General features: G+C 51.3%; 1 protein-coding gene across 1 annotated transcript in view; it reads left to right on the top strand.

Annotated features, from left to right (window-relative positions):
- The window catches only part of LOC136996504 (SUN domain-containing protein 3-like), a 512910-nt gene extending 496614 nt beyond the window's left edge, over nucleotides 1-16296 (top strand). The window contains exons 3-7 of the mRNA XM_067317431.1: nucleotides 14283-14367; nucleotides 14945-15060; nucleotides 15172-15339; nucleotides 15823-15915; nucleotides 16045-16296. Of these exons, the coding sequence (XP_067173532.1) occupies nucleotides 14283-14367; nucleotides 14945-15060; nucleotides 15172-15339; nucleotides 15823-15915; nucleotides 16045-16206 (624 nt within the window). The 3' untranslated portion in view covers nucleotides 16207-16296. The remainder of the gene's footprint in view (nucleotides 1-14282; nucleotides 14368-14944; nucleotides 15061-15171; nucleotides 15340-15822; nucleotides 15916-16044) is intronic.
- The last annotated feature ends 11465 nt before the right edge of the window (nucleotides 16297-27761 follow it).

Below are 27761 nucleotides of genomic sequence, written 5' to 3'. Positions count from 1 at the left end.
GACAGGCTCGCTGCAGTCGTGCTGTTAGGATCCGTGAGAATAATCTTAAGATTACAGACCCGATGGTAATAGGCCGCCAATTGTTTATGTCATCAATTTTACTCGGATCCGCGGATTTTGGTATTAGGATTGTTCTGCATTCTTTGATCCCATCAGGGATCCTTCCAGCCAGCAGCCACAGGTTGAACAATTCAGCCAATTGGCTCCCCTGAGGGTCCTTTTTAATAGCATCCCTCAGGGACAGGCCGTCTGGTCTGGGAGCGGAGTTCTTATTCATTTCCGCGATGTTCTTCAGGACCTCCTTTGAGGAGATCATTTCTTTGAATGCAGAGTTTTCCGCTATTCCAGCACTCCGGAAAGCACCCAAGCCAGCAAATGGGGATCCCTCTTCCCACTTCCTCTGAAACGAGCCATATAGCTTGCTCATTGGAAGGGGGCACTTCAGTGCCTCGATGTTATCCAGAATGATACCAGCGAGCTTCTTGCGATCTATCTCAAAGAGCCGCCGGTATCGCAGGTATAATCCCCTTCTCACTGCCCTGTTCTTTATCCATCTCCTTTCCTTCTTCACAGGTGCGGGTTTTACTTGGTGCTTTCTTCTTTGTTTCAATTTTGTTGCGGCGATCTTTCCTGCCAGCTGTGTCAGCCACTCTTCTGCCGACGCTTCGATGATTCTCCGGGCGTCCTCGCCATCCTCTACAATCCTCTTGTATGCAACCATTTGGCTTGTCGGTAAGGAACCTGCCCGTATCCTCTCTGTTATAATCTTTCTATATTCCATTCTTATCCTCGCATTCCTTTCCTTCTCTGCCGGGGGCTCCCCACTGCGCTCTATTGCTGCTCTCCTAGGTGGTGCCGCAGTCTTTGCGCTAGCCGCAAGCTGCCGTCTTTTGTCACTGATCTGCTTCGCCGTTTTTGTGGGCAAATGCTCCCTGATCAGTTTGTTAATGAAACGCTCGGTCTTAAACTTCTCTTCCAATTTTAGCAGTAGAGCCGTCTCTTCCTCTGTCCAGCAGCTCTTGTGCATTCCTCGCAGGCTTTTTTCCTTCGGTCGAGTTGCTTCAATCCGCTCCAGATTTCTAGTTAGTGGGTGCATAAGTCTTTTATGCTGTGATATGCCGCTCTTGGTTTTAAATTTTCGATTACATTCCCCACAGTGCCATATTCCAGGTTCCTCCGGGGCTTCTTCCTGATTCTGAGTATCTGGAGCTCCCTGGCATTTCGGGAAGTGGCAGGCAATACTGTGGTGTTTGATATTTGTCCTCCCACAATAGGAACACTGAAAGAGGATTCGTTGCCGACCATAGGCTCTCTTGAGATGATTGACTAGAGCTGCAACTTTCCCCATCCTGATACCACAGCAAGGACATGCTGGATGTTGATCTAGGATCTTCACGACTGGTGTTCCCACATCAGTCATTCCCCCCATTGCATCAAGGATGGGATTTATAGTATTTATTGGTAGAATTGCAGGGCCGGAGGGAGTTCTTGGTTCCATGTCTATCACATCTTCCTCTGGTGCTTTTTCAGCCCCGATCATTGGTGATGATTCAACAGGTTCCAAGGCCTCATAAACCTCTGGCAGTTCTTTAGTGCAATTGAAGGTCGGGTTGGGACAAGTCCCTTCCCAACCGGTCACGTCCGAGTTATAAAAGGTCAAATTCTGGGTTAGGTGGACCACCTCCTCTGGTGTTATTCTCGCAGGGCATGCCCTTGCCATTTCCTGGAGGATTTCCCCTGTCTGGGTGGCCACTGAGACATAGTTCACAACCGAAAATTTTATCAGGTTGTCCAGCATGACTGCAGGGGTTCGGGATATCACCAGATGAACCAGCCCCCAAGTTCACCTGATATGCCTTATGTTAGCCCTCAGGCCAAGGGCTTTGGACTCACGACTATTTTACTAGTTCTTGGTCGAATAAATTTTGATTAACCTGAAATTACTATTGAGTGGTCGGTGACTCCAGTCGATAGGGAGGAAGTAACTATAGCACCGAATAACACACTGGGGCAGAGGTCAACTCAGTTACCCACGAATGGGCATCCAGCGGGACCACGAGGAGGTGTGACCTCTGCAGCTAAGCCCAGTTAGTAACTGTGGCCCCCTTTTTTTTTTTTTTTGGCTATTATTGAACCATGAAATATTTCATGGCACCTTTTCCGGGTTGGGATTGGTAGGCAGCCCGTCCGCCCGAGTCAAATTTCGGTGAGCGTCAGTTGGGGACCAGATCTCAAGTCCCAGCTATCCAGGCTCGACCACATGGGAGCCGGGCAAGAGCAAAATTCAGCGGTACAGAAGACAGAGCAAGCTCCAAGTCGTCTGTGTGAAGAATTTTACTGTTGCCTTCCGAAGAAGGACTTTGTATATACAAAGTCATAGTGTGTAAAGTCATATTATAGTTACACATCCTTGCCTTTGCTGGCAAAGATGTGAAGTATGTCCACAGAGGACAGGAGTGCCTTTTGTGAAAGGAGTCTCGCTGTCCTTTTTAAGCGGCTGGTCGAGAGTCCCAGGTCGGCAAGGAAGCTCTCATTGCCTTTGTACCACTTCCCTCTAGCGCCGATTGGAAATCCTACAAACTCCACATCTTCGGTGTTGGTCATCTCTTGCACTTGTTCTTTTAGATGTCAATATTTTCGGACTTTCTCTGCCGTGGCGTCGTCTAGAGATGATAGTCCACTTTCATAGCGAATAGTTACATCCACTACTTTGGCCCGATATTCCTTAACAAAGATCAAATCTGGCTTGAAGAGTTCATTGTTCTTATCTCTGAAGTTTGGTTCGTTATAAACTAACCACCCCAGTCTCTTGGCCTCCTCAGCCAGCATTCCGCATATGATGTTATGTCTGCGGATCCGGGCTTCTTGAACCACCGGGCAGTATCCGATTATGTGCGAACAAGTTTCCCATTCTAAAGGACAATGCCTGCACCCCTTTGGAACTCCTTCTCCCAGCCCACGCGCCAAATACTCACTCGTGGTGTAGACATTGGCCCGTAGCTGTATCGCTGTTAAAAGTTTTCTGTGGAGAATATTGCGATAGTGAACAAGCCAATCATTACTAATGTTATCATTTTCAAAGTTCTTTATACCGCGGCCTTGTGATCTAAGATTGGCCCAGTTTTCTAACTCTCTTTTTCTCCACTTACTAGGAATCGGATATATGGTTTTGGGTGATGACATTTCCCATTCAGATGAAGCCTCGCCGCCTCCCAGTGTCACCGGAATTGTCATCGGGGGTTCTTCTCCGATTGATGGGATTTTATCGGCCTTTCCTCCCGCGGCAATCCAGACTCTGTCATATTCTTTCTGGATCCCCTCTTCAAGAACGATAGATCTTGTGAGGTAATCGGAGGATTGGGCAACCTTTGCAATCGGCGAGCTTGTATGCTTGGGATTTGACTCGCCAGCCGTGCAATTCCTAACCTGCCATCGCTTGTGTTGGTATAAAGGATGGCGTCACATGTGCTGGGAGGTAAGTGAAGCCAGCTCTTCACTGCTGATCTAATTGTTAGGTCTAGGGCTTGGAGGTATGAGGCATTCACTCCAGCATGATCTGCCGCGTATATCACCCGTGGGATTGCATATCTTTTCAAGATTTCTACCTTCTGCATTGGTTTTAATGGGGCTGTCTCGATGTTTTTCACCCATGTGGCAAGCTTTTCCTTCAGCTCCGGCTTAGAGAGTCCAATCCATGGATCGACTCCCAGGCCCAAATATTTCTCGGAGCTGCCAGGCTCAATTAGATGGAGATGTGCTCCTTCAATTTCCCACGGGTCACAGTTGTTAACTGTATAAGAATCTTTTGTGGGCCTTATCATGAACCCGTGGCATTTCTTAGCTTGTACCTTCAGCCCTGTGGTATGACAAAATTCTTCTACCACCTGGATATTCTTCTTCATGCCTTCCCATGAGTCGCTGAGTAGGACCAGATCATCTGCAAATGCCAATGATGATATTGAGCTGTTACCATATTTAAATCCTTCTTTGGTCTCTTCCAGTTTACATAATAGTGGGTCTATTGCTAAATTGAATAGTAATGGGGACATCGGATCGCCTTGCTTTACCCTGGTGAGGATCTTAATCTTTTCAGAGCAGGTTTCTCCTATTTCAAGCCTGGTTGCACAGTTGTTATATGAATCAGCGATGATGTTCATTATATGTTCATCAACACCCTTCTGACTGAGGACCTTTAGGATATGGTGGTGGTTGACCGAGTCGAAAGCTTTCGCTAGGTCACAGAATCACAGAATCGCTGAGGTTGGAAGGGACCTCTGGAGATCATCTAGTCCAACCCCCCTGCTCAAGCAGGGTCACCTAGAGCACTTTGCACAGGATTGCATCCAGGCGCGTTTTGAATATCTCCAGAGAAGGAGACTCCACCACCTCTCGGGGCAACCTGTTCCAGTGCTCTATCACCCTCACAGTGAAAAAGTTTTTCCTCATGTTCAGATGGAATTGTCTGTGTTTCAGTTTGTGCCCATTGCCTCGCGTCCTGTCGCTCGGCACCACTGAAAAGAGTCTGGTCCCATCCTCTCGACACCCTCCCTTCAGATACTTGTACACATTGATAAGATCTCCTCTCAGCCTTCTCTTCTCCAAGCTAAACAGGCCCAGCTCTCTCAGCCTTTCCTCATAAGAGAGATGCTCCAGTCTCCTAATCATCTTTGTGGCCCTTCGCTGGACTTGCTCCAGTAGTGCCACATCCCTCCTGTACTGGGGAGCCCAGAACTGGATGCAGTACTCTAGATGTGGCCTCACCGGGGCTGAATAGAGGGGGAGAATCACCTCCCTCGACCTGCTGGCAACACTCTTCCTGATGCACCCCAGCATACCATTGGCCTTCTTGGCCACAAGGGCACATTGCTGCCTCATGCTTAACTTGGTGTCCACCAGCACTCCCAGGTCCTTCTCCGCAGAGCTGCTTTCCAGCAGGTCAACCCCCAACCTGTACTGGTGCATGGGGTTATTCCTCCCCAGGTGCAGGACCCTGCACTTGCCTTTGTTGAACTTCATGAGGTTCCTCTCTGCCCACCTCTCCAGCCTGTCCAAGTCTCTTTGAATGGCAGCACAGCCCTCTGGTGTATCAACCACTCCTCCCAGTTTTGTATCATCAGCAAACTTGCTGAGGGTGCACTCTGTCCCTTCATCCAGGTCATTGATGAAGAAGTTGAACAGGACTGGACCCAGAACTGACCCCTGGGGGACACCGCTAGCTACAGGCCTCCAACTAGACTCTGTGCCACTGATTACAACTCTCTGAGCTCTGCCATTCAGCCAGTTCTCAATCCACCTCACTGTCCACTCATCTAACCCACACTTCCTGAGCTTGTCTATGAGGATGCTATGGGAGACAGTGTCAAAAGCCTTGCTGAAGTCTAGGTAGACAACATCCACTGCTCTCCCCTCATCTACCCAGCCAGTTATTCCATCATAGAAGGCTATCAGATTGGTTAGGCATGATTTCCCCTTGGTGAAGCCATGCTGACTACTCCTGATCACCTTCTTGTCCTCCACATGCGTGGAGATGGCTTCCAGGATGAGCTGCTCCATCACCTTTCCAGGGATGCAGGTGAGGCTGACTGGCCTGTAGTTGCCTGGGTCCTCCTTCTTGCCCTTTTTGAAGACTGGGGTGACATTGGCTTTCTTCCAGTGCTCAGGCACCTCTCCTGTTCTCCATGACCTTTCAAAGATGATGGAGAGTGGCTTAGCAATAATGTCCGCCAGCTCCCTCAGCACTCGTGGGTGCATCCCATCAGGGCCCATGGATTTGCGGGTGTCAAGTTTGCTTAAATGATCTCTAACCCCATCCTCCTCAACCAAGGGAAAGTCTTCCTTTCTCCAGACTTTCTCTCTTGCCTCCAGGGTCTGGGGTTCCTGAGGGCTGGCCTGAGCAGTAAAGACTGAAGCAAAGAAGGCATTCAGTAACTCTGCCTTCTCTGTATCCTTCATCACCAGGGCACCCACCCCATTCAGCAAAGGGCCCACATTTTCCCTAGTCTTCCTCTTGCTGCTGATGTATTTGAAGAAGCCCTTCTTGCTGTCCTTGACATCCCTTCCCAGATTTAACTCCAAACGGGCCTTAGCCTTCCTCCTCGCATCCCTGCATACTCTGACAGTGTTCCTATATTCCTCCCAAGTGGTCTGTCCCCCTTTCCACTTTCTGTAGACTTCCTTCGTCTAGTTCAGTTTTGCCAGGAGCTCCTTGCTCATCCATGCAGGTCTCCTACCTCCTTTGCTTGACTTCCTACTCATAGGGATGCACCGCTCTTGAGCCTGGAGGAAGTGATGCTTGAATATTAACCAGCTCTCTTGAACACTCCTTCCTTCTAGGGCCCTCACCCATGGGATTCCTCCAAGTAGGTCCCTGAAGAGGCCAAAGTTTGCTCTCCTAAACTCCAGGGTTGCAATCCTACTCCTTGCCCTGCTTCCTCCTCACAGGATCCTGAACTCCGCCATCTCATGGTCACTGCATCCAAGGCTGCCCACAACCTTCACATCTCCAACCACTCCTTCCTTCTTTGTTTGTTAGTACAAGGTCCAGCAGCGCGCCTCTCCTTGTTGGCTCCTCCACCACCTGTGTCAAGAAGTTGTCACCAATGCTCTGCAGGAACCTCCGGGACCATTTGAGCCTAGCTGTGTTGTCTTTCCAGCAGATCTCAGGGTGGTTGAAGTCCCCCATGAGAACCAGGGCCTTGGATTGTGAGGCTACTTCCAGCTGTCTGTAGAAGGCCTCATTGACTTCCTCTTCCTGATCAGGTGGCCTGTAGTAAACACCCACAACAGTGTCACCCATGCTAGCCTGCCCTTTCATCCTCATCCATAAGCTCTCGACTCGCTCTTCATCCACCCCTAGGCACAGCTCCATACATTCCAGTTGCTCTCTCACATAAAGAGCAACTCCACCACCTCGCTTTCCTGGCCTGTCTTTCCCAAAAAGCATGTAGCCATCCATGACAGCACTCCAGTCATGCGAGCTATCCTACCATGTCTCTGTAATGGCAATGAGGTCATGGCCCTGCAACCACACACAGATCTCTAGTTCTTCCTGTTTGTTCCCCATGCTGCATGCATTGGTGTACAGGCATTTCAGAGAGGTGATCGAGCATGCGTGTTTCCCAGGAGGGATACAAGAGGATCCTCCATAGCCACATCCCATAAACACTTCCTTGGCTGCATTCTCCTGCTGGAGGCATCCCGACCTGAGCTGTCTTTTGCCAACTACCCTGTCACTATAACTCTCCCCTTCGCCCATCTTTCCTAGTTTAAAGCCCTCCTTAGCAGGTTGGCCAACCTGTTGGCAAAGACCCACGTGCTCCACTTAGTGAGGTGGATCACATCTCCCGCCATCAGTTGTCGATCTTCAAACAGGGTCCCATGGTCATAGAAACCAAAACCCTGTTGCCAACACCAGTGGCACAGCCAGTCGTTAACTTGGAAAGTCCGTCTCCTCCGCCTCTCATCCATCTCCCTCACTGGCAGGATTGAGGAGAAGATGACCTGGGCTCCCAGACCTTTGACCACCATCCCCAGAGCTCTGAAATCCTGCTTGATGGTCTCCAATTTGCCCTTGGTGTCATTAGCACCCACATGGAAGAGCAGCAGCTGGTAATAGTCTGAAGTGTGGACAAGCCTTGGCAGTCTTTCCATGACATCTCTCACACGAGCCCCCGGCAGGCCACAAACCTCTCTAGACATGAGGTCAGGTCGGCAGATAGATGCCTCCGTCCCCTGCAGCAGGGAGTCCCCCACAACAATCACCCGCCGCTTTTTCCGGGTGTTCCGGCAGGGCACAGGGTCTGTTGTCCCAGGTACTTCCCTGGCAGCCATGCCCATCTCCTCCTCATCCTGGAGGGCACTAAACCTGTTCTTCAGCTTCAGGTCTTCAGGAGGAGTAGGAGCCTTTCTCCTCCCACGAGCAGTGACCAGTTTCCAGCCTTCTTCTATGATGTTATGATGTACCGTTTCACACGGCACAGAGCCCTCTGGCAACTCCACTGCTGCAGGGGGTTGGGACTCCTGGAGCTGTCTATTATACTGTGCATTTAATCTCAAGAATCTTTCCTGTATTTCTGCACATCCTTATTAAATCAACCATTCCTGAAGTCATCTCTTCAGAAGACTACCTGGACATACCCATTAGGCATTGTCCATCCAGTTTTCCTCCTCCCGTTATTCTTTGTTCATTCAGACACGTATCAGCTACCCAGCTGCTGCTTTGAACTACAGGGATTTTAAAGCTTACCTCCTCTTTCAGTAGTTTGTCTAATCGTCTCATTAGCCAACCCCTTACCTGTGTCTATAGCTATCCTTCTCTATCTCTTTATCTGAAATACTTCCAGCAAGGTTATTCCCTGTGGAAAGTGGCCTTCAGTGCAGACAACTTGGTCTTAATGTACAGTTGAGGAATGTATTTTTTTTTTAATTAAACTGTGTCATGTTTTCTCTTTTTTCACAGCCAAGACAAATCTTTCTGTGTCTGTTTGTAGGTAGTTCTCTAAATAAAGCAGGTGGGAATTGATGCATATGAGCTGTAACATTCAGCTACAGGTTTCAGTGGAAAAAGGGTAGATATGAAAAGGAGTTATGTGAGTCCCAGGTGGCTGAGAAGGGAAATGGTGGGGCTGAAGGTGCGGGGGAGAAGATTGTCTGTGCAGCGTCTGACCACAAGTGTCCTCCTTTTCCTACATGCCTGAACTTCATTGGGAGAAAATCTGAATCAACATCATGTATAGAATGTTGATAAAACTTTTTTGTTAAGCTGAAAAATGAAGACAATTTAAAAAAGAAAAAAATAAACAAGGATTCTTTTTTTATTAGGTGCTCATTGAAACCTTCCTTTTTCAGCTACATTCCTGAAATCTCTCCAGTTAGCCACATGGCGCTTGAAAACTTGAAGACAGTTATGGGAAGAAACACTGCTCCTTAGGGTACTTTTTGTGTTTAATGAGCCCTCTGGTGCATTCATGGGCTACTTAGTGTGCCTTTCCTGCCTCCTTTTGAGGCAGACTGCTCTGTCCTTGACGGCGCCTCTTTAAATCAGTGCTGGAGATCTAGGAACACGTAGTAGCACTTCTCAGGTTGACAGACCCACGACAGACATCTTTTTCTTGAGAGAGGGGGGAGAACTGTGTTGGCACAAGTACTGACTGGATGGTGGTCAGGAGAAACAGGTGTGAATGGTGTCCCTTCCGTCTCCAAAGAATCGCCTCTACTGCCATAGGCAGGAAGCACGGCCCTAGCTTTCGTTGGCACTGCTTAGTGAGCACAGGTGGGCACTGGCAGCCAGCACTGTTGACTTGCCTCCAACTTAATTTGCCAGACTGTCCTGGCGTGGCACCAAAACTCTTTGCTGACTCCGTGAATCGTTACTTTGGGGGGAGAAAGGGAAAAAAATATAGCCTTCTTTTTCCATAAGGAAATTGGGGGCTGATTCCAGTCCCTGGAGATGCCATGAGGTAGCAAACAAAGCTAGAGTCAGATATGCTCCCTTGCCCTCCTCTAAGCATGTCTCCTGTGCTCTGCAGTCAAGAGCCCGGTGCCCAGAGCAGCAAGCAGAGGCCAAGCTGCAGGCCCAGCCCTTCTCTTATGGCACCGTGCCTTGCTCAGGCTACAAGCAAAGAGCCGCCACCGTGAAGCTGAGCCCCTGGCAGAGAACTGCTGAGTGTACGTGGTTGCTCACTTCAGTTAGCTCTGAAGGCCCTGGGGCTCAAAAAGTGTCAAAGCAGGCACTAGACAAGGCTGCTGGTGGCTGCCAAATCGCTCCCTCCTGGCTGGGACTTCAAAGAGTTGAATACTTGGTAGGAGACATTGTGATTTCCGAGGATTGCCTCTCTGCTGAAGAGGAGAGCAACTCCTGTTTCCTGTCAGCTTGAGCTTGGCCTGGAAACGTGGCGCTGCCTTTTCTACTGTGACGTCACCGACCGCCGTTGACATCACAAGTCATCGCCGCTGTGTGAGGTAGCAAGAGCAGGGCGGCAGCTGCGGGCTGCCCCTGCCGCTTGCTCACTCTCTGTCGTGAGGGCAAGGAGATCAGAGCGCTTTTGGGCCACAGCTGAGCGAACAGGGTGTTTGGCAGCTGCGTCTCTGCACCTATGTTCAGAAACCGAGGCCAAGACGTACGCTGGTACGGATGTGCTGCTTTGGAGAGTTTTAGGAAGCCTGCTCTCTTTTCCTCAAGTGCCTTTTGCACCTAATCAGCCTGGGGTGGGGGTGTGTGGGGGGGATGGACGGGGGAAGAGCACAAGGACAGCCTCCGAGCTCAGTGTAAAGCTGGCTGAAGGCAACAGCAGATAGCGCGTGCCCTGTGTACCTCAGACCCTTTTCTTTCTCGTAGGCAACCTGTGAGCCAAGGGCCTGTTCTCCAGAGCCCTGGAGTCTACGGGCAGGACCAACGCCAGCTTCAGCGTCCAGGTAAAAGGAAGCTGAGACGATTCTTAAGTGCAGCTCCCTCTGCTTATTTACATTCGCAATGCGGATCGTTTCATGGAAGGTGAACGAGGTGGTCAGAGGCAGAGCAGGAGCTGCCAGAAGCCCTGGCCTTAGGCTGTGCCGCAAGGTCCTAGGGACCGTGAAAGGCAGCTCTGCTCATGAACTAAGAGGCCGACCCTCTGTAGCCCTAACAGGGAAAAATGACCTCATGAATTAGTGATTTTTGGACTGAAGGGAATTCATTTCCCTTGCCCTGTGCTGCTTGTAGCTGCAGAGCAACTGACAGAAGCAGGAGCAAGTGCCCGAAAGAGGAGAATGCCTGCTGCCCTCTGCCGACACCAAGAGGACGAGTAGAACCTTAACGTAGAATTCTGCATGAGCTCACTGCACTTTTTGCATCTTGACTGTTTTTCAGGAGCTTTCGGGCTCATCTTGCATTTCCTGCTGCTGAGCGTGATGTTTCCTCAGCGCTTTGTGCTCCAAGTTGTGGGCACTACTGCAAGGTGAAGCTGAGGGAGAATCTTTTCTTGCGAGTGGGGGGAGAAGTGTATGGGCGCAAGCACCGATTGGATGGTGGGCAGGAGAAAGAGGTGTGAATGATGTGCCTTCCGTCTGCAAAGAATCGCCTCTACTGCCATAGGCAGGAAGCACGGCCCTAGCTTTCCTTGGCACTGCTTCTCCTGTTCTGGAGTTAATCCTCCATCCCTAGCTGCTCAGTTCCAATCCTTGCCCTCCCGAATGCCCCATTGCCACCGCAGGTGAAAACTCGACCACTGGCTGGAGCTCGTGCGGGAGCAGGCCACTTCCCAAGTCAGGAATGGCAGCTGCAAGAGCTGCAGTCGCTACTGCTGCTCTGGAGTGTGCTTAGGAGCTGCAGAGCTGCAGCCAGCTTCAGCCTTCTTTTCCTCCGTGCTCCTCCATAGGCAAATGAAGGCTCGGAAGACGGTTCTGCTGGTGCTGCTTGCTCTGTTTTCCTGCCTTTTTGGTGAGTGTCTGTAGAGGCTGCAAGTAACGGTGGTTCTTTACAAGAGAGCCAGTGCTTCCTTCTGCCTGGGTCCACGTAGACGGCTGTGGCCAGAGGAGCGCAAGGAGGAGCAGGAGGTCCCTGAGAGAGGGGTGGCCCGCTTGCACGTGCCTCCGAGCAAGGGGGGTGGGGATGGGAAGAGGGTGCCTTGCTTTTGCCCAGAGCTGAAGCCAGTTCTCCTAAGCCTGGGGAGAGGCAGTGGCTAGCCTGCCCTGTTCGCCCCAGGAAGTGGAGAAGCTTCCTTCAGGAGAAAGGAGCATGTCCCGGGGAAGGACTCTTCATCTGTTCGGAGGCCCCTCTTCCATCGTTCTCTCTTCCCAAGAAGAAGAGTGGAGAGACAATGATGGCATGTGTGCCCGACCCTCGGAGTGGAGCAGGCAGCCCTGTGGAGGGAGGCAGCTGGTTAAGGTCTCATGAAGCGCTAAAAAAGCCCGGGAGATCCCCAGGGTTGGCTTGCCACCCTTCCCAAGTAGTCTGCAGCCTCAGAAGCGCTTGCATGCCTGAAGCACTGGAGCCCTGCTTGCACAGAACTCTTCCGGCATGAGCAAGTTCCAAGTGTAAATAGAGCTTTGGTTTGTGACTGACAGGTGTTTACCACGTGGGGCTGCTTGATGACGAAAGCATCTGGACGAGCAGAGCAGCATCGAAGGCCTGCATCTTCTCCTCTTTTAAAGCTGTCTGCCAGCAGGTGACCTTCTCAGTGCCTCAAATGAAGGCTGCTTCTGGCAGCCTTAGCTCAAGGGCATCAAGTGCGGCTTTGTTAAAAGTGCCTTTCTTTCGGGGGCTAGGGCAAGGTCCACGAGCCACATTGCCAGGTCTGTCAGGTGAAGGTGCATTGGTCTGGGCACCAGACAGAGCAGAGAGCTGAACATGCTCCGCTGTTCTGCAGGTGTGGGTCTGTAAGTTTCTGCAAAGCACTGTGTTGCTTTTGAAATCTTGAGTCTTTTGGTTTGGCTCATTCTTTGCCCAGCCGTTCAACGTAGTAACCCCTAAAAAATATGTGTGTGTGTGCCTGATTAAGCAAGCAACTTTAGAGTAGAAGGGCTTTTTAAGAATCGATCTGTTGAATTCCAGGAAATTTCAAAGGCTAGATGCTTCTCGAAGACCACACTAGGCAGTGTGAATTGTGTTCTCTTGCCTGGCAGTCTGTCGTGATCATTTCCCAGTGCATGATAGGGGAGTAGCGGAGTCCCCGGAGGCACGGTGTCTGTGCCTGTTTGCTTCCTGTTGCTGTAAAGGCCGTAGAGCTTCATTTCTGCAGCAGGCCTGTTAGTGTTTGGACTGAATGTTGCCTTACTTGTCCCTCTAGGAGGAGTTTCCTCTCTCTGGCGTGCACGTGAAGACGCAGAGGTAAAAATGATTTCCTCTTGACTAGATGATGCTCTAGAGGAGCTCCAGTCCCGTCTCACACAAACTTCACACGACACAATTCCCACAGCTCTTCCGCCACTGCCCTGTCTGCCTTTGCGCCTTGCCTTTCTCCCCAGTGGTCAGCTCTATGTCGAGGTGCCTTCGAGGCCTGGAGCAAGCCCTGCGTGAGCCCCTTAGCTAGGGCTGGGCTGTTGGAAGCTCCACCTTTCTGCTGCTTGACAAGGGGCATAGGGGTAGTCGCCATGCTGCAGCTGCTTCTGCAGCTCTCAGCCACTGATGGGAGTCCAGCCACCTGATGCTGCCAGTCACCTCAGGGAGCTTTGTTGCCTCTCTCCCATTCCCGTGGCATAGCAGCAGCCCGCCAGAACAGTGGTCTCTGTCTCTGTGGCGCACTTCTTCCAGGCAAGCGGATGAGGTGTTAGGAGCAGTACTCGGTGAAATCGAGACCCTCCAAGGACAGCTGCGTGAGCTCCAGGAAGTCCTTCACGCTCTGCGATGGAGCACAAAGGACATTGCCCGGCGCGCTCTCGGCGAAGCCCTGAAGCAGACTGAGCTCCCAGGCATGACAGGACGGGTAAGGGGCCATTGCAGGAGGCTCTCGTCAGAGATTTTTTTCCTCAGCCCAGCACGTATGCTAGTAGGGTTCCCTGCCAGAGCCAGCAGAAAGGCTTGTGCTGCTGCAACAAGTAGGATGGGTCTCTGCAGTTGCTTCTTCTGTGGCTCCACGCTCCTTGCAGGGCAGCAAAGGGCCGCAAAGGGAGTTTCACTTGTCTTCAGCTCCTCTTCCTCTCAGTCTAGGTATCATCTCTGGTAACAAACTGGAAGGACAGTCCCTGCAGCCCCTATTTCCACCTGCTGCTGATGTGGCAGCCAGTTCTCCGGGAGACCTTGTAACGCAGCTGCCTGAGTGGCGCCTGGCAGCCTTGGGTTCACGTTGGCTTTGCCGACGCAGGGGCAAGCCGCTGTTCCAGCCAGGGTTGCTGCTCTGCTGCTCTGGGGAATGCAGTTGGAAAAGGGGCTGGGTCATAAGCACTGTGGGCCATGAAGGCTCTCTCCTCGGCCGTTTGCTCGGCCTCCTACGACCCCTGTGCAGGCACTGTCAGCACAAGTGTTCTGCCCTAGAAAAGGTGTCCTTCAGCTCCAGGAGGAGCTCCTGCAAAGCAAGGAGGGAGCTGGTGGCGAGCCAGAGAGAGGCCGCTGCCAATGGCCTGCCCCTGTGCATTGTAAGAGGAAGAAAGACGTTCCCGCAACTTCAGCTTTCGGAGCGCTGGAGTGAGCAGCCCCGCTCTTCTGATACTGGCCAATGAGAGCCGAGCAAACCTGGGAGCTTTTCAGGGAATTGCCAAGCTCCTTAGGGCAGAGTGCAACAGCCAAGTTCACCTTAGCTGGCCCAGTAGGGGAGCCGGGATGTGCCTCCTTGCCGCTAATACCTGCTCTCTTTTGTGTTCCTTCCCAGGATGCTCAGAAATTAATTGATGAAGCACTGGAGAAGCTGGAATATAACCAAGTCCAGATGCCGGATTTTGCCCGCAAAGCATCAGGTGCGGCTCTAAAGGCACAGGAAGAAGCAAGCCAGGGCACCTCCTGTCTATGCTTAGGCCTATGTTAGCTTTCCTTTTCCACGGCCCATTAGCACAGCTGAACGAGTCCCTGCTGTGTGTTGCAGGGGGCTGACGCAAGGAAGACAGAGGTGACTATCACTGCTGGAGATCTAGGAACACGTAGTAGCATTTTTCAAGTTGACAGTGCAGTGCAAACAGGCATCACGGTGGCAGTGTTCATTAGGACACAGCTATGTGGGCATCCCTTGGTTCCTCCTTGGGGAGCCCTATGTGGAGTCCATGGAAGTAAGAGTGGAGGGAAAGGAGGCAGGTAGCAGGGCTGCGACTGTTCACATACAAGACGGTTGTTCAAGAAGTCCTTTTCTCTCTGAGTCTTCCTGGCGTTCATGCATGTCAGGAACTGAAATAACTGTCGTAGGGGAGCGTCTCTGTTGCTTGTCTGAGGACAGGTGCGCAGCCTGCGTGGTTCCTGAGATGCTCCGGATAGATCACAGCCCTAGAAACAGATGCAGTCCTCGAGGGAAGGCAGGACTTGATGGGCGCATTCGTGTTTCAGGGGCTGCCATCGTGCATTCCAAGACTTCTGCCTCCTTCCGCAATACCAAAGGAATACTCTACTGGGCTGGGCTGCCATTGCTGCACTCCATGAAGTCTCCTGAGGTTCTCCTTGAGGTAGGCCCAGCAAGAAACAGAGAGCAAGCAAGCTGGCGGGGGGGGGGGACCAAATCCACTGTTGAGAGTTTCCCCTTGCCACACGAACAGTGTGCATTGTTCTTCTTTCAGCCTGCAAATCAGCCGGGAAACTGCTGGTCTTTCGCCGGGAGTCAGGGTCATGTCTTCATCAAGCTGCCTAAAGCAATCTTTCCACGAGCTGTGACTCTGGAACATATTTCAGTGAGAGTGTCCCCTGGAGAAAACATCTCCAGTGCTCCAAAGGACTTTGCTGTCTATGTAAGTGGTTTCTAGAGTCGGGGGGTTGTGAGGAGCGTTTCTAAGCCTTGCAGCAAGGGCAGCAGCAGGCGGGTGAATACAGGTCCCGCAATGCCGGGAGGCTTCTCCCAGGCCTGTGACTTCCTCTGAGCGTGGAGAAGAAACAAATTGCTTTGAGTTACTCCATTTCCTTTACACTCCTTTCCTTTGTGGTGTGCACTTGAAGCAAAGCTTCCCATTTCGGGGGCCACGCGCTACTAAATGAGCCCTGAGTTACGGGAGTTGGCACACTGGCTCTGCCACGACTCCTCCCAAATAATGAAGCTTGCCCCTACTTGCTCTTTCCTCCTTGGTGCCAATTCTCTTTCCTGCACACCCAAAGTTGCTCTTCCCAACACTGCCACCTAGGCCTCATTCTGGCCGCTTCGTTAGTTCCCCTAGGGAAGCTGCGTCTTCCCGCTGTGTACCTCACTCTCTTGTTTTCTCCCCCCCGTCTTTGTGTAGGGGATGAAGGCAGAAAACGAGGAGCAGGGGCTGTTTCTAGGAGAGTTCACGTACATGGCTGCAGAACATCCCTTTGAGACTTTCCAGCTGAAGGTACGGTGAGGAAGAGGCAGGAGAAGCGTAGGAGAGGAGGAAGAGGAGGAGAAGTGTAGCTGGCAGGGGAGAAGCTCTAAGTAGTCAAAAGATAGAGAGGAAAAGACAGCTGCTTTCTTCTCATTTCAGAACGAGCGCTCTGACTCCATACAATACGTGAAGCTGGAGGTGCTGAGCAACTGGGGCCACCCGGAATACACATGCGTGTATCGACTGAGGGTCCACGGTGATGCGGTACCCACCGAAGAGGACTCTGCGTGGCACTCTGCTGGAAACAACAGAGTTCACTGAATAAAGCCTGCAAGATTTGAGCAGCGGTGGTGATGGGCTACTTAGTGTGCCTTTCCTGCCTCCTTTTGAGGCAGACTGCTCTGTCCTTGACGGCGCCTCTTGAAATCCTTCTTGGCACTCTGATCGACTCGTTCCCGTAATTAAGATGTCAGCCACAGAACTGGCTAGGCCTTCGCCAGTCCTTCCAGCATTTTTCGCACACAGCGAAGGGCTATTGCTGGAGAATGAGGAAAGCGGGGAGGAAACCGGGGAAAGCAAGAGAGCTTTCCTTAAAGTGTAAATGCAGAAATGCTCCTAGACTCGGAGGACAGTGGGAGAGCAAAGCAGCAGTTTGCCAGGCCATTTTAGCGAGCCACTGCTGTCCCTGGTTCCTTATGCCGTGCGTGACGTGACACGTATGGGCTGCAGGAGGTGGTTTCAGAGGTCAGAGGGACTCCCTGACCAAGGTCTTTTAAATATTCCACGCATGGACTATGGAGGGTGGAATGCTTCCTACCAAAATTTACTTCTTTGAAGATAGTTGATGTTACACTAGATTCTTGATTTGGCAGAGTGATACCGCAATGCACTGCAATCACAATACAGGTAATATGGGTCTCAGTTACACTGAACCTAATGCAGCAATTGCAATGGACAGTTCAGTCACAATACCGATGTGATTCCCATTACTGCTCTCTAGAATATGCTCACTATCACGACATAGCTGTTTATCTAAAACAAAGGCCAGCCCCGGTGCCCTCGGTGTTGAGATCAAGTCAGCTTTCTGTGCAACAGCTGTGGACAGTCACACCCTCCATGATCCCCTGAACTTCATGGGCACATCACCCTTGCCCATCTCCTCTGAGCCTTCCTCCATCGTAGGGCTTTATTGGTCAGTCACCTTCCGCTCCTTGGCTCAGACCAACAGTTAACGATTCCTGCTGTTGCACAGTGAGCTTAATACACTCACCGTATGAGTGACCAGCCCTCTTGCCTGTGCACGGTGAGGGTCACAACATTGAGATATACACACACACGCACACACACACACACACAGATATGTATATATGTATATATGTATGTGAAAGTGGTAATTTACAATAGTTTAGTATGTGATTTAACTTGAGGTGGTATTTCATTCACGCGTACTACTGGATTTTTAAGATAAGAGATTCATATCAAGGTTACAACAAGGAACACTACAGTGACGATTAACAGCATGAGCATAGGATGTAACATTAGTCCCAGTACTGGTTTCTACTTTTGCTAATCGAACCAGTTCATTATTATCATACATCACTTCCACGTCTCTCTCTTCGAAGCGTTTTCCAGTTTCAGACAGATGTTGAGTAACCTTGGTGTTTTGTTTGACAAAGTTGTCTAGCTGATGGAAGGCTTCTGCAAGTGTTACTGAAGTACTAAACGCTGCAAAGTAAGACATCATCTGTTCAGTCAAATGAGAAGCTAACCTGTAAGTCTGCTTGGTGATTTGGTCGGAAACATATGTCACCTTACAACGGCAAACGTTGCCAGGTCCAAAATTTACATCGTCTTCGAAGTGACTAGCTTTGAGGGTGTGTACACACGCACATCTCAAACCGTTGTCATAGCCTCGTGTCTCCTTACCATGGCTCCGTTGCTAGATGCAGCTACCAGATGACTGTTTCATACTGCGTAACTCTGAAGCTCTAGGCATGCTAGGGCAGGTCCGTCCTCGACTGGATAGCCAGTAGGTGTGAAGTTTACGAATCTCAAAAGTGTCATTAGTATTACAATGCAAACGATCTCCTGCCACTGTAGGAACCCGTTTCAGTCTACTGTCAAATCCATGTGCAGCTTCCCATCCTGTGTTGCTACAAATAGTTCCATTTAGATTAACTTTAGATCTGAGGGTCGGTGCAACACTCTTGCCTACTACCAGGAGCTTCAGACAAGAACGCACCCAAAGACACAATTCTCGCAACTGTAACTGCTACATCCTAAAGGAGTACAGCTAAACCAGCAGAAACCAGCTGAAACCAAGGTTAGGAACAAGACACCTTTCTCAAGCAAAGGAATGAGCCAAGCCGAGACCATATCTGGAAAAGGAGCTCAGAGTTCATGGAAAAGGCACCTCTTCAGCAAGCACTAGGGACCACCAGAGACCCCCATAGAAGCACCCTGCAGACTCAGCCCGCATGCGTAATGACTATGTAAATATGATAATTAGTTCCAGGAAATGGAATGAATATGTCTAATCATTCCGGGAAATTTAAGGCATATGTATGTGTCACCGAAATCGCCTTTTGGTAACATATGTAACAAAGCACTAGAAACTTTGGCTAATGCAACACGGGGCGTGCACGTTGGGCGGAGCGATCCCCCGTGCACCCGGCGCCGTAATGAAGAGAATGCCTGCTTCTTAATACTACATTGGTGTACTGCCGATTTCGGTGACAGTAGGGTAGGGCGATAGGACAATATTGTACTGTCCTGTATCATCTACTTGCCAAGTTTCACAGAGTACTTTGCCTTCCCTGACCCTGGCAAACTGTTGTCCTTTTGACATGGACCGTGTCATTCTTTGACATGTACCGTGTCAATCTAACATCGCTTGGTGCACTGCAAACGCTGGAAAGTGCCATCAGAAAATGCCCACGAATACCTTCGGTATACGAGCTAGGGAAAACAACGACAACAACCATCCAACAGCCTTCTCACTTATGGCCCAGGCAAGCCGCAGGGCGAGCAACGTGGGATACACCTCAGAGCGCGGCGCGCTGTGGCCGCAGCCCTCCCGCTCGGGGGCACAAGCGAGCACGGCCGGGGCCGGGGCCGGGGCCGGGGCCGGGGCCGGCAGAGGCGCGGTGCTTGCCGCGAGCAGCGTAGCGGCGGCTGCAGGGTGCGGGCGGCTCCTTGACGGCGCTCCTCATCCCGGGGACCTGCCTCGGGGAGAGACGAGAGCGAAAGCCGGCCCGGGCTGCGCCCCCCCACCGCCGCGCGGCTCCGCGCCAGGCAGCGACGCCCAAGGGCTGCGCGCTCCTCGCCGCCGCGGCCGCCCAGCTCCCTCGCGACCCCTCCGCGCGCCGGCGGAACCGACCGGCCCCGCGCGAAGCCGCTCCAACCCCCCGCCGTCCCCATGGCGACGGCGGCGGCGGCTCGGGGCCGGTCGCCGCCCCGCCCCGCCCCGCCCGCAGGGGGCGTGGCCTGCGGCCAGCATGCCCCGGAGCCGCGGCGGGGAGGCGCGCAAGCCCCGCCCCCCGCCATGTTGCCTGGTGGTGGCTGGCGCGGGGGGGGTGTCGCGGCCCCGGCCCTGGCCCCGGCGGCGGCGAGGGCCGAGGCGCAGGGCAGCCTGTCTGCTGCCCTCCTCAGGCAGTCCGTGTGATATGTGCTAATTTGTTACATCAAAGTAAGAAACAGCCTTGGGAACAGCCTGGATTGTAAAATGTGCTTGTTACATCAGAGTGAGAAACAGCCTTGGGAACATCCTACATCCTGTGGTGGGGGCATGTACCCCACCTGAGATAACTGAGTTGAGCCAGCGAAGCGGCAATGTTAGTTTAGATAGCCTAATATGGCGATGGCGAGGTCACACAGTTGTAAAATATATGCGTGACCTGAGGGTCGCCACTCACAATGCAGAGGAAGACTCCAGCCTTCATCCCCACGACCACCAGAGGGCTGAAGAAGACCCCCTAGCAGCAGTCGGCGCAACCGCAGAAGTTACAGGAAGTGCCACGTATACCCGGAACTAGAGCCGCATATAAGGAGACTGTGAGCAGGGGAATTTTGCGCGCCGTTGGTGGAGCAGAGACTCCCCGGCCGCCCAGCGCTGTTTTGCTTACTTGTGACTTGCTCAATTATTTTATTAAATTGGAATTAATGCAACCCAGTTAGAGTGGTCATTACGATTTGTCACATTTACCTATAACACCAGCATTGCACCCTTGTGGCAAAGAAGGCCAACACCATCCTGGGTTGCACTAGGAAGAGTGTTGCCAGCAGGTCAAGTGAAGTGATCCTTCCCCTCTACTCAGCGCTGGTGAGACCACCTCTGCAATGCTGTGTCCAGTTCTCAGCTCACCAGTACAAGAAAATCAGAAGGTCCACCAGCCTAACGGCTGCTCAGTAATCAAAGAACCAGAATGAGAGGGAGAGTGCCTGGGAAGAAGAGGTGTCCCACCAACCAGCATGGGCCCAGACACAGACTGGTTCCACTACCCTGCAGACAGCCAGGATGCCAGGCAGAACGAGGTCTCTGACAGTCAAAGGCAGAGGTGAAGGATGCCAGGCAGGACTTCATCAGCCAGAAGACTTTACCCAGTTAGCTCTGCACTAGCCTCCTTCCCCACAGCCTCTGTCTCTTCCTGGCACACCAGTGCAGGCAATGACAACACCTTGAGTCCTGCCACATGGCTGGGCCCTTGAGAGCTTCCACAAAGTGCACTGTCGCCACAAAAGGCAGTCTCTGCTTCTCCCACACCTTCTCCACATCACCCCACTCTTCAGTGTTTGGTAGCACTAGAGTGTGTCCAGGCCAGCAGGTCTGAGGCACGCACCACATCCAGATACCTTTGGTATGGGCCTGCATGGTGAAGCCCAGGGAGAAACCTGTGGAGAGGACGTGAGGGGCTCAACAGTGTTAGATAGAGAGCAAGAAAACACAGGCACCCTGGCTATCCAGAGCTGGGACCTGCCTGGTTCACCACCTCTCTCACCCATCCTCTCACGAGCCAGCCTGTTCATGAGGTGGGACTTTCCAGTGCAGTACAGCCCTGTGATGGCCACTACCACCACAGGCTGCAGGAATTCTGACAGCACCTGCAGGGTCTTCTGCTGCACCACCAGCCCCTGCCTCTGTGGTCTCAATCAGGCAAATGGGCAGCGCCATGCAGATTCCAGATGCCTTTGCTCATGACAAACACAGCCAGCAGAGGGGACAGTGAGACAGGCTGGTTAACAGGGTGTCGATACCCATAGTCCAAACAGGAACACTCATTTTCATCCTACCTCATTTTTCCAAGCAAAACATTCTTTGCACCAGCTTCGTTCTAACTCACCTCCTCCTCTTGCCCTCCTGCAAACGCTGCCATGGAGGCAATGCTGACACTGAGCAGAGGGGCAGAGCCCCTTCCCATTTGTCTCATGACAGAAATGCTCAGCTCAGCTTCTAAAAGCCCAGGGCTTAAAGGCCCAATTCTGCTACATTCAGTCAGGTGATGGGGGCAGCATTCCACGCTATGCCACTAACAGAGATTTGAACTTTGCTAGTTTGCTGAGTGGCTAAAGAAGGGTGCCAACAAGGGTGGGGAACAGAGCAATGGCTGCAGGCAGGGACCTAGGACAAGAGGATGGATGGGAGAGAGGCTCCCGGCGCAGACACACCAGCAGGGAGCAAAGGATAGGTTAGGACACATGGTTGAAGCTTAGGGGAGCTTAGTTAGTTGAGAGCTGAGCTGGAAATCCACAAACAAATGGCTTACGGGGTAAGGGGGTCCAAACTCAGGGGCTGAGCACTTAGGAGAAGGGGTTTGCATGCAAAGACTAGGGGTGTTGAGCCCAGGGTCCCAGCCATCTCTTCCCCTTGCTCCATCTCAGGGCAAACCCAGAGCAGCAACTTTGGACTTGTTTCTATCCCCACCTGCAGCTTGCTGGGATGAAAAAAAGTCATTCCCCAGCTTGAGTGCCCCTAACTGCTTGCATAGGGGGATGGAGGGGAGGAACTGGGGAAAGGGACTCACCTTCACCTCTCTGGGCTGCAGCAGCTTTGCTCTGCCCTGGCTCCTGTCCTGCCTTCTATGCTGTTGTGTCCTTGGCCAGCCTCTCTCCTCCTCTTCTGGGAGACAAGGCTCAGATAGAAAATGAAAGTGAACGTCAGGCACTGGGAGGGAGGAGGGAAACCCCATCCAGGGGCAAGGTGTGCTGTGGGACACCCCTTCCCTGCTGTATCCATCAAGACACATCCCTCTCCCTGAGGCCCCCACATCCCTGTCGCACACAACTCCCTTCTCTGCTTCAACCCCGCCACATCCATGCAGTGAGAAGACACATGCGCATACATGAATACGCCCTCCTCCCCCTGTGACAATCCAGACCTATTCCATGCAGGGTATCCCGTGTGCAGACTCCCACCCCACACATGCACAAACTTTCCTCTGCCACAACTCTGAAACATCCCCACATGGTGTGTGCACACGCCTCTCCCCACCTTCTTCTGCCCTAGCCCCATATGCCCCACAACGGTTCCCTCACCTCCCTGTCCCTACAGCCTCCCATATCAGGTCCTCCCATCTTCTCTTGGACCACCATTTACATGCTTCCTCTTCTCTTTGAATCACAACATACTGTATTCTCCACAGCAGGTCTCTCTCACACATCCCTACTGTCCTGACATGGCTCCCAAATGATCCTCCATATACACATGCTCCCCAAGTACTTCTCCCCATGCCTCTCATCAACATGCCCAAACCCTCATGGCCCTCTCACTTACAAGTGTGCCACAATCCCCAGATACACCACAGTTCACCCATAACCCCCTCTCCCCAACCTGTCCCTGTATTCCCCCATGCAGACGCATACCATGTTCCCCTCAGTCATGTTCCCTCTCTCTCGCCTTGAACAGGGACATGCACCACTCACACACTGACATGCTCCTCATCCCTCTGACAAGGAAACCCCGCCCCCCCATTCCCCACTCACACCTTGTCTCCTCAATCTTACCTCTCAGAAATGCTCTGTCCCCCATTTTCCTCATACATGGATGCCCCATGCCCTCCATCAGAAACACCCTGTCTCCCATGACCCTCACATACTGTCGCGTGAAAGGGAGGGAAGGAAGGCCCTTCCTTATCTTTGTAATTTACATTTGCCTGCCAGAGACCCCTGTTTGGGGACTTTCCCTGAGCCAGTTTCACAAAGTAAAAAGAACAAGATTTTTATTAAAGCGACAGATAAAACAGGTTCGGAATTGCCGTTGATAAATGCACTTGCTGCCACAAATTTTCTTTCTATGAGCTCAAACTAACAATTAAGCACTTTCAGTAATAATATATTATCCTGGTAACATCTGACGTTTGTCGGAGGCGCAAGTCTTACCAAAGAGGCATGCATCCCTGTTTGGGGGAGGAGAGAAGGAGGCTCGCTCGTCAGCAGTCTCTGGTGAAAAGGTCAGGGGTTCAGTTTTCTTCCCTTCCTTTCACGTGACAGTAAACTGGTGTAGTTGGCAGGATTGCCATGGATAAACTGCTGCATAAATATAAGTGTGCACCATCCCAAGCAGGGAAAGAATGGGCCCACAAATTTTGGAAAGATGAAGATAAAGTGGTAGAGCGAATAGAGCAGTGTAGAATCCAGCAAAAGATCAGGAAAGGTAAAGGAAAAGGAATTGTTTGTGCAGTACTGGGGGCTTGCTTATCTTGCGTGCAGAAAGAATATAAAGAGTCCCCTCCCCCTGAAAAAGTTGCAGACGCAGAATATGCCGCTTTAAAATCAGCTAACAAGGTGCTGGAAACCTCACTAGCCTTTGAAAAGGAGAATCGAGAAAAGTTGGGGACACAAGTAGACAGGCTCATGGTTGAAATCCAGAATTTAAAGACAGAAAATAGGGAGCTGAAGGTGCTGCTAGCTGCAGCAGAAAGGCAAGAGAAGCAGCTGCAGGCAAAATTAGACTTACTCCTAAACCAAATGCTATCCACAGTCTCGGCTCAGCATATTCCTAAACTAGTACACTGCACTGACCCTGAGACCTGGGATGGAGATATCTGGTATGACAATGACGATAATGACGATTTTCTGGAAAGCTCCGATTGCTATACTCCCCCCCCACCCCGAACCTGTACCAGTACAACCACTGATTAAAACTGAGTTGCAGCTGAGGGACAGGATAACATTCATACTACTGTACGCTCAATCCCTTGGTTCTTGGCCGAATTGGTCAAGTTGCAAGAAAAGTACTCTAGACAGCTAGAAGAATCTGAGACCGAATATGTATGGCGAGTCTCCCTCATGGCGGGAGATCATATCTTGCTGAGTGAAGGAGAGGCAGAGGGCTACTGGGGCCCCAGAGTATTTCTAACCACCCCTCTAGTTGACCACAACTATTCATTAACTGCCCGAGCTGCCTATTGGGCCAGTGGCATAGACCTGCAGGAGCGAGGGGACCCCCTCATTATTAAGACTACAGGCTTCTCAGACCTTGCTGCATCTGTGCAGAAGGTGACCTGCATACAAACAATGTATGAGAGGGAGGCGTTAAGGAGATCCCCCATGCTGGCTCCAATCGATCCGGCAAGGTTAACCCCCCTTATTCGTGGTCTCCCTGATAGTCTGAAAACATATGTGGCCAATGCTCAGGATCACATACAAACTGCTCGCGCGATGAACGCCGGCGCAGCTGCTGCGCAGCCCCTGCGAGATCAGGTTCATGTGACCTCCTGGAATGAATCTGTGCAAGAAATAATAAATTACGGACACTGTATGGGCTGGATTGAAACTAGGTCTGGAGAACCGACTGAACCTCCCTGGTGGGTCCACCAGGTACGGGCTCAGCCTGACCCCAAACCAAAATTTGACAAGGACCTTTGGCACAGGGCACTGGCAGTGGGAGTGCTGCGGCAGTTACTGCACGGCACCCCCACAGCCGACCTTCAGGCTCTGGTACAATCTCTGAGCCGGAGGATTGATGCCCTGCCCATAAGGCATGACTCAGCCCCTGGCAGATTCGAGCCCTCAGCCCTGCAACAGGACCTGATTGACTTACCAGATGCCACGTGAAAAACCTTGCATCCCTGGGGAGGGCAGTGAGCCACCCTGCCCAGCGAGTGCTAGTTCCACAGCGGCTCTTTGATGCTGTCTGCAGCTGCATAGGCGGGAATTGATGGGATGGTAGGCGCACTCCCCCTACAATTCTCCCGCTTGTGGCCGGTGAGGACATTCCCACTCCCTCAGGAATCATGATATACCAATATATTGATGACATACTGGTAGGTGGAGAAAAATATTGAATTAGCACTAGATGGATAGTACCCACCTTCTAACATAAATTTCACCAGTTGGACGACAACCAAGCATCTTTTCTTTATGTCTCCACAGGTATTCCACATGCTGGAAAATTGCACCTGGGATCAAGGACTCCCTTACACTGACTGGGAGTGCCCCAAGGATTACTAATTGTTTGTTGCTGGGTAATTGTATTTCTAACACTTATAATTGTCTGTAGGCCAAAACTGTAATCAAAGCCTCGCTTGCACTATCGCTTGTAACATACTGTTAGCATGAACCTAATGTTATACATAGGCTGTGCTGAGAAAATATGCTTGAGCTTAACATGTATATGCTTAATAGGTATAATGATAATCACATGTGTGAACTGAGAGAATAATTGGCACAACAGTACAAGAACTTGTTGTGATCAGTTCCCTCATGATTTGAATGATAATCTGATTTTAGCCTTGATAAGGGGTTTGCAGCAATGCTTAATGAGTCCAGCATCACTGCTTGCCTGCCCCTTCCCAAATCAGTTGAGGATCCCCTGCCTATGGGAATAATTCCAACGGATATAGAAACCAGTCTAGTATGTCTCTGGAATCAAAGTGGACCCATACCATTTGTAAATCCGCATGCCCCACATCAGGCACCACTAACTGTAACATCAACTGGGGCTTTCAGTTTCTCAACAATTTCTAAAACTGACTGCACCCTTAGTTGGAACTACACAGAGGAGCCTAATGGCTCAATGATCTGGAACCCGGGCGGCTGGACTACACGTTGTAGTGCATTGCCCTGGGGTGCTTTAAATTCATGGTCTTGGGGACGTGCAGCCAACATCCTGCAATATACCCAGCCTGTAAACACGTCCTGGTGCATACAATGGGATGATGGAATGGGCCAGGGATGTCCAAAACAATGCCATGATGCTACACTGGCTACAAATTGTCCCTATAGTTGCTCTTGCTCCGACCCTGGTAGGGGCTTCATACCCTTTGATCATGGGTCCCCTTTTATTCCCACGTCAAATGGATCAGCACTGTGGTCTTGCCGAGCGGTGATAAATTGCTCCAACTGGGAACAATACAAGTGGGTAAAGTATTACTGATTGATTGGTTTACACGACCCTAAAAACGGGCTGCCTGTGCCGAAACCACAATGTGCCCTATGCATACATAGGATCAGAATTCGCGCCCTGCAATGACTGCCGCATCACCTCCGGCAATGCACCAGCAGGCCTAATTTGGGCCTGTAGTGATGGTCACATGTATACTACCTTATCTACTAGACTGCCTAACCCCCAATGTACACTAGGTGTCCCCACTTTGTGCCCTGTATGGAAGAGGACCCCAGTCTAGCCCCACTGGTTTGCTCGCACAAAAAGGGAGCTGGGAGGTAAGGTTGAGGGGTGGTAGGACCAGGGAGCAGCCATCCGAATAGCATGGGGAATGGAAGGATTTGGGGGATTTGGGTCCGCTATGGTACAAACGCGGTTGTGGATAAGTAAATTAGCCTACCAAGTAGAAGTTTTAGCCAATACCACGTGAGACAGCTTGTCCTTGATCAACACACAGTTGCAAGCTACGACTAAGATGGCTCTCCAGAATCGCATGGCACTGGACCTGATGTTATTACACCAAAATGGACTGTGTGGCTACCTCAACCTCTCGAGCATGGACTGCTGTGTATACATCCCAAATGTCACACAGGACCTCAACACCCAACTGGAAACCATATGACAGGTGGCCAAATATACTCGCGAGCTCCGAGAATCAATGAACAACAGCCGGCTGTCGAAATTGTTCGGCTGGTTTGGACTCGGTGTCACCGGATGGATCCAAAGCTTGTTACAGACTGGAGTTATCACTGTCATTGTGTTAATATTGTTATGCATCACTGTTAGCTGCCTAAAAACCTTCATAAGCCATGCCCTAGAGTTGCGTCCGCTCACCACTTCCTACGCCCCGTTAGTGGAAGTCAGTCCAGAAACATACGCATCACCCTTCCAGCAAGTTATCGATACGCCTGTGACTGAGAGTGGGATGTGAAAGTGGCAGCAGCCACGGGGTGGATGATGTGGCATCAAGAGAGAGTTCAGGGAGAAAGATAAGGGGGCACAAAGGAAAAAACAGTACATGGCAGACAAAACACACCACCCTTTTGCAACATGAGTAACAAACTAGCTGGTGAAGGCCAGACAGCTTGTTCCAGCTGCACGGCAGAGGAGGGAGCGATATGGAGGTATCACAGTCCGCCCCTGACCACAAAGGGTTGCATCCCAAAAAATAATTGCTGCTCAGGGACTAACTGTTGACCTATAGTACCCCTAGCCTCATTATCCTGGACTACCATATTAAAAAACATGCCCTTTGCTGCATAATGATATGTAAATAAGGGGGGCATACCCCCAACAACCGCACAAATGGCGATCTGGCCAATGACGTATGTCTGCCGTGCTTCCACATCCCACCTTCAGCAACTATAAAACAGAGGATAGCTCACTAAAGTTTCTGGAAGGGAAGAAAATTGAACCCCCAACCTGTTCACCGGAGATTGCTGACGAGCGAGCCTCCTTCTCCCCTCCCCCAAGCAGGGATGCATGCCTCTTTGGT

Source organism: Apteryx mantelli, unplaced genomic scaffold (genome assembly GCF_036417845.1).
Source record: "Apteryx mantelli isolate bAptMan1 unplaced genomic scaffold, bAptMan1.hap1 HAP1_SCAFFOLD_40, whole genome shotgun sequence".
In the NCBI taxonomy this organism is placed as follows: domain Eukaryota; kingdom Metazoa; phylum Chordata; class Aves; order Apterygiformes; family Apterygidae; genus Apteryx; species Apteryx mantelli.
This window is presented reverse-complemented; position numbering and strand designations above follow the sequence as displayed.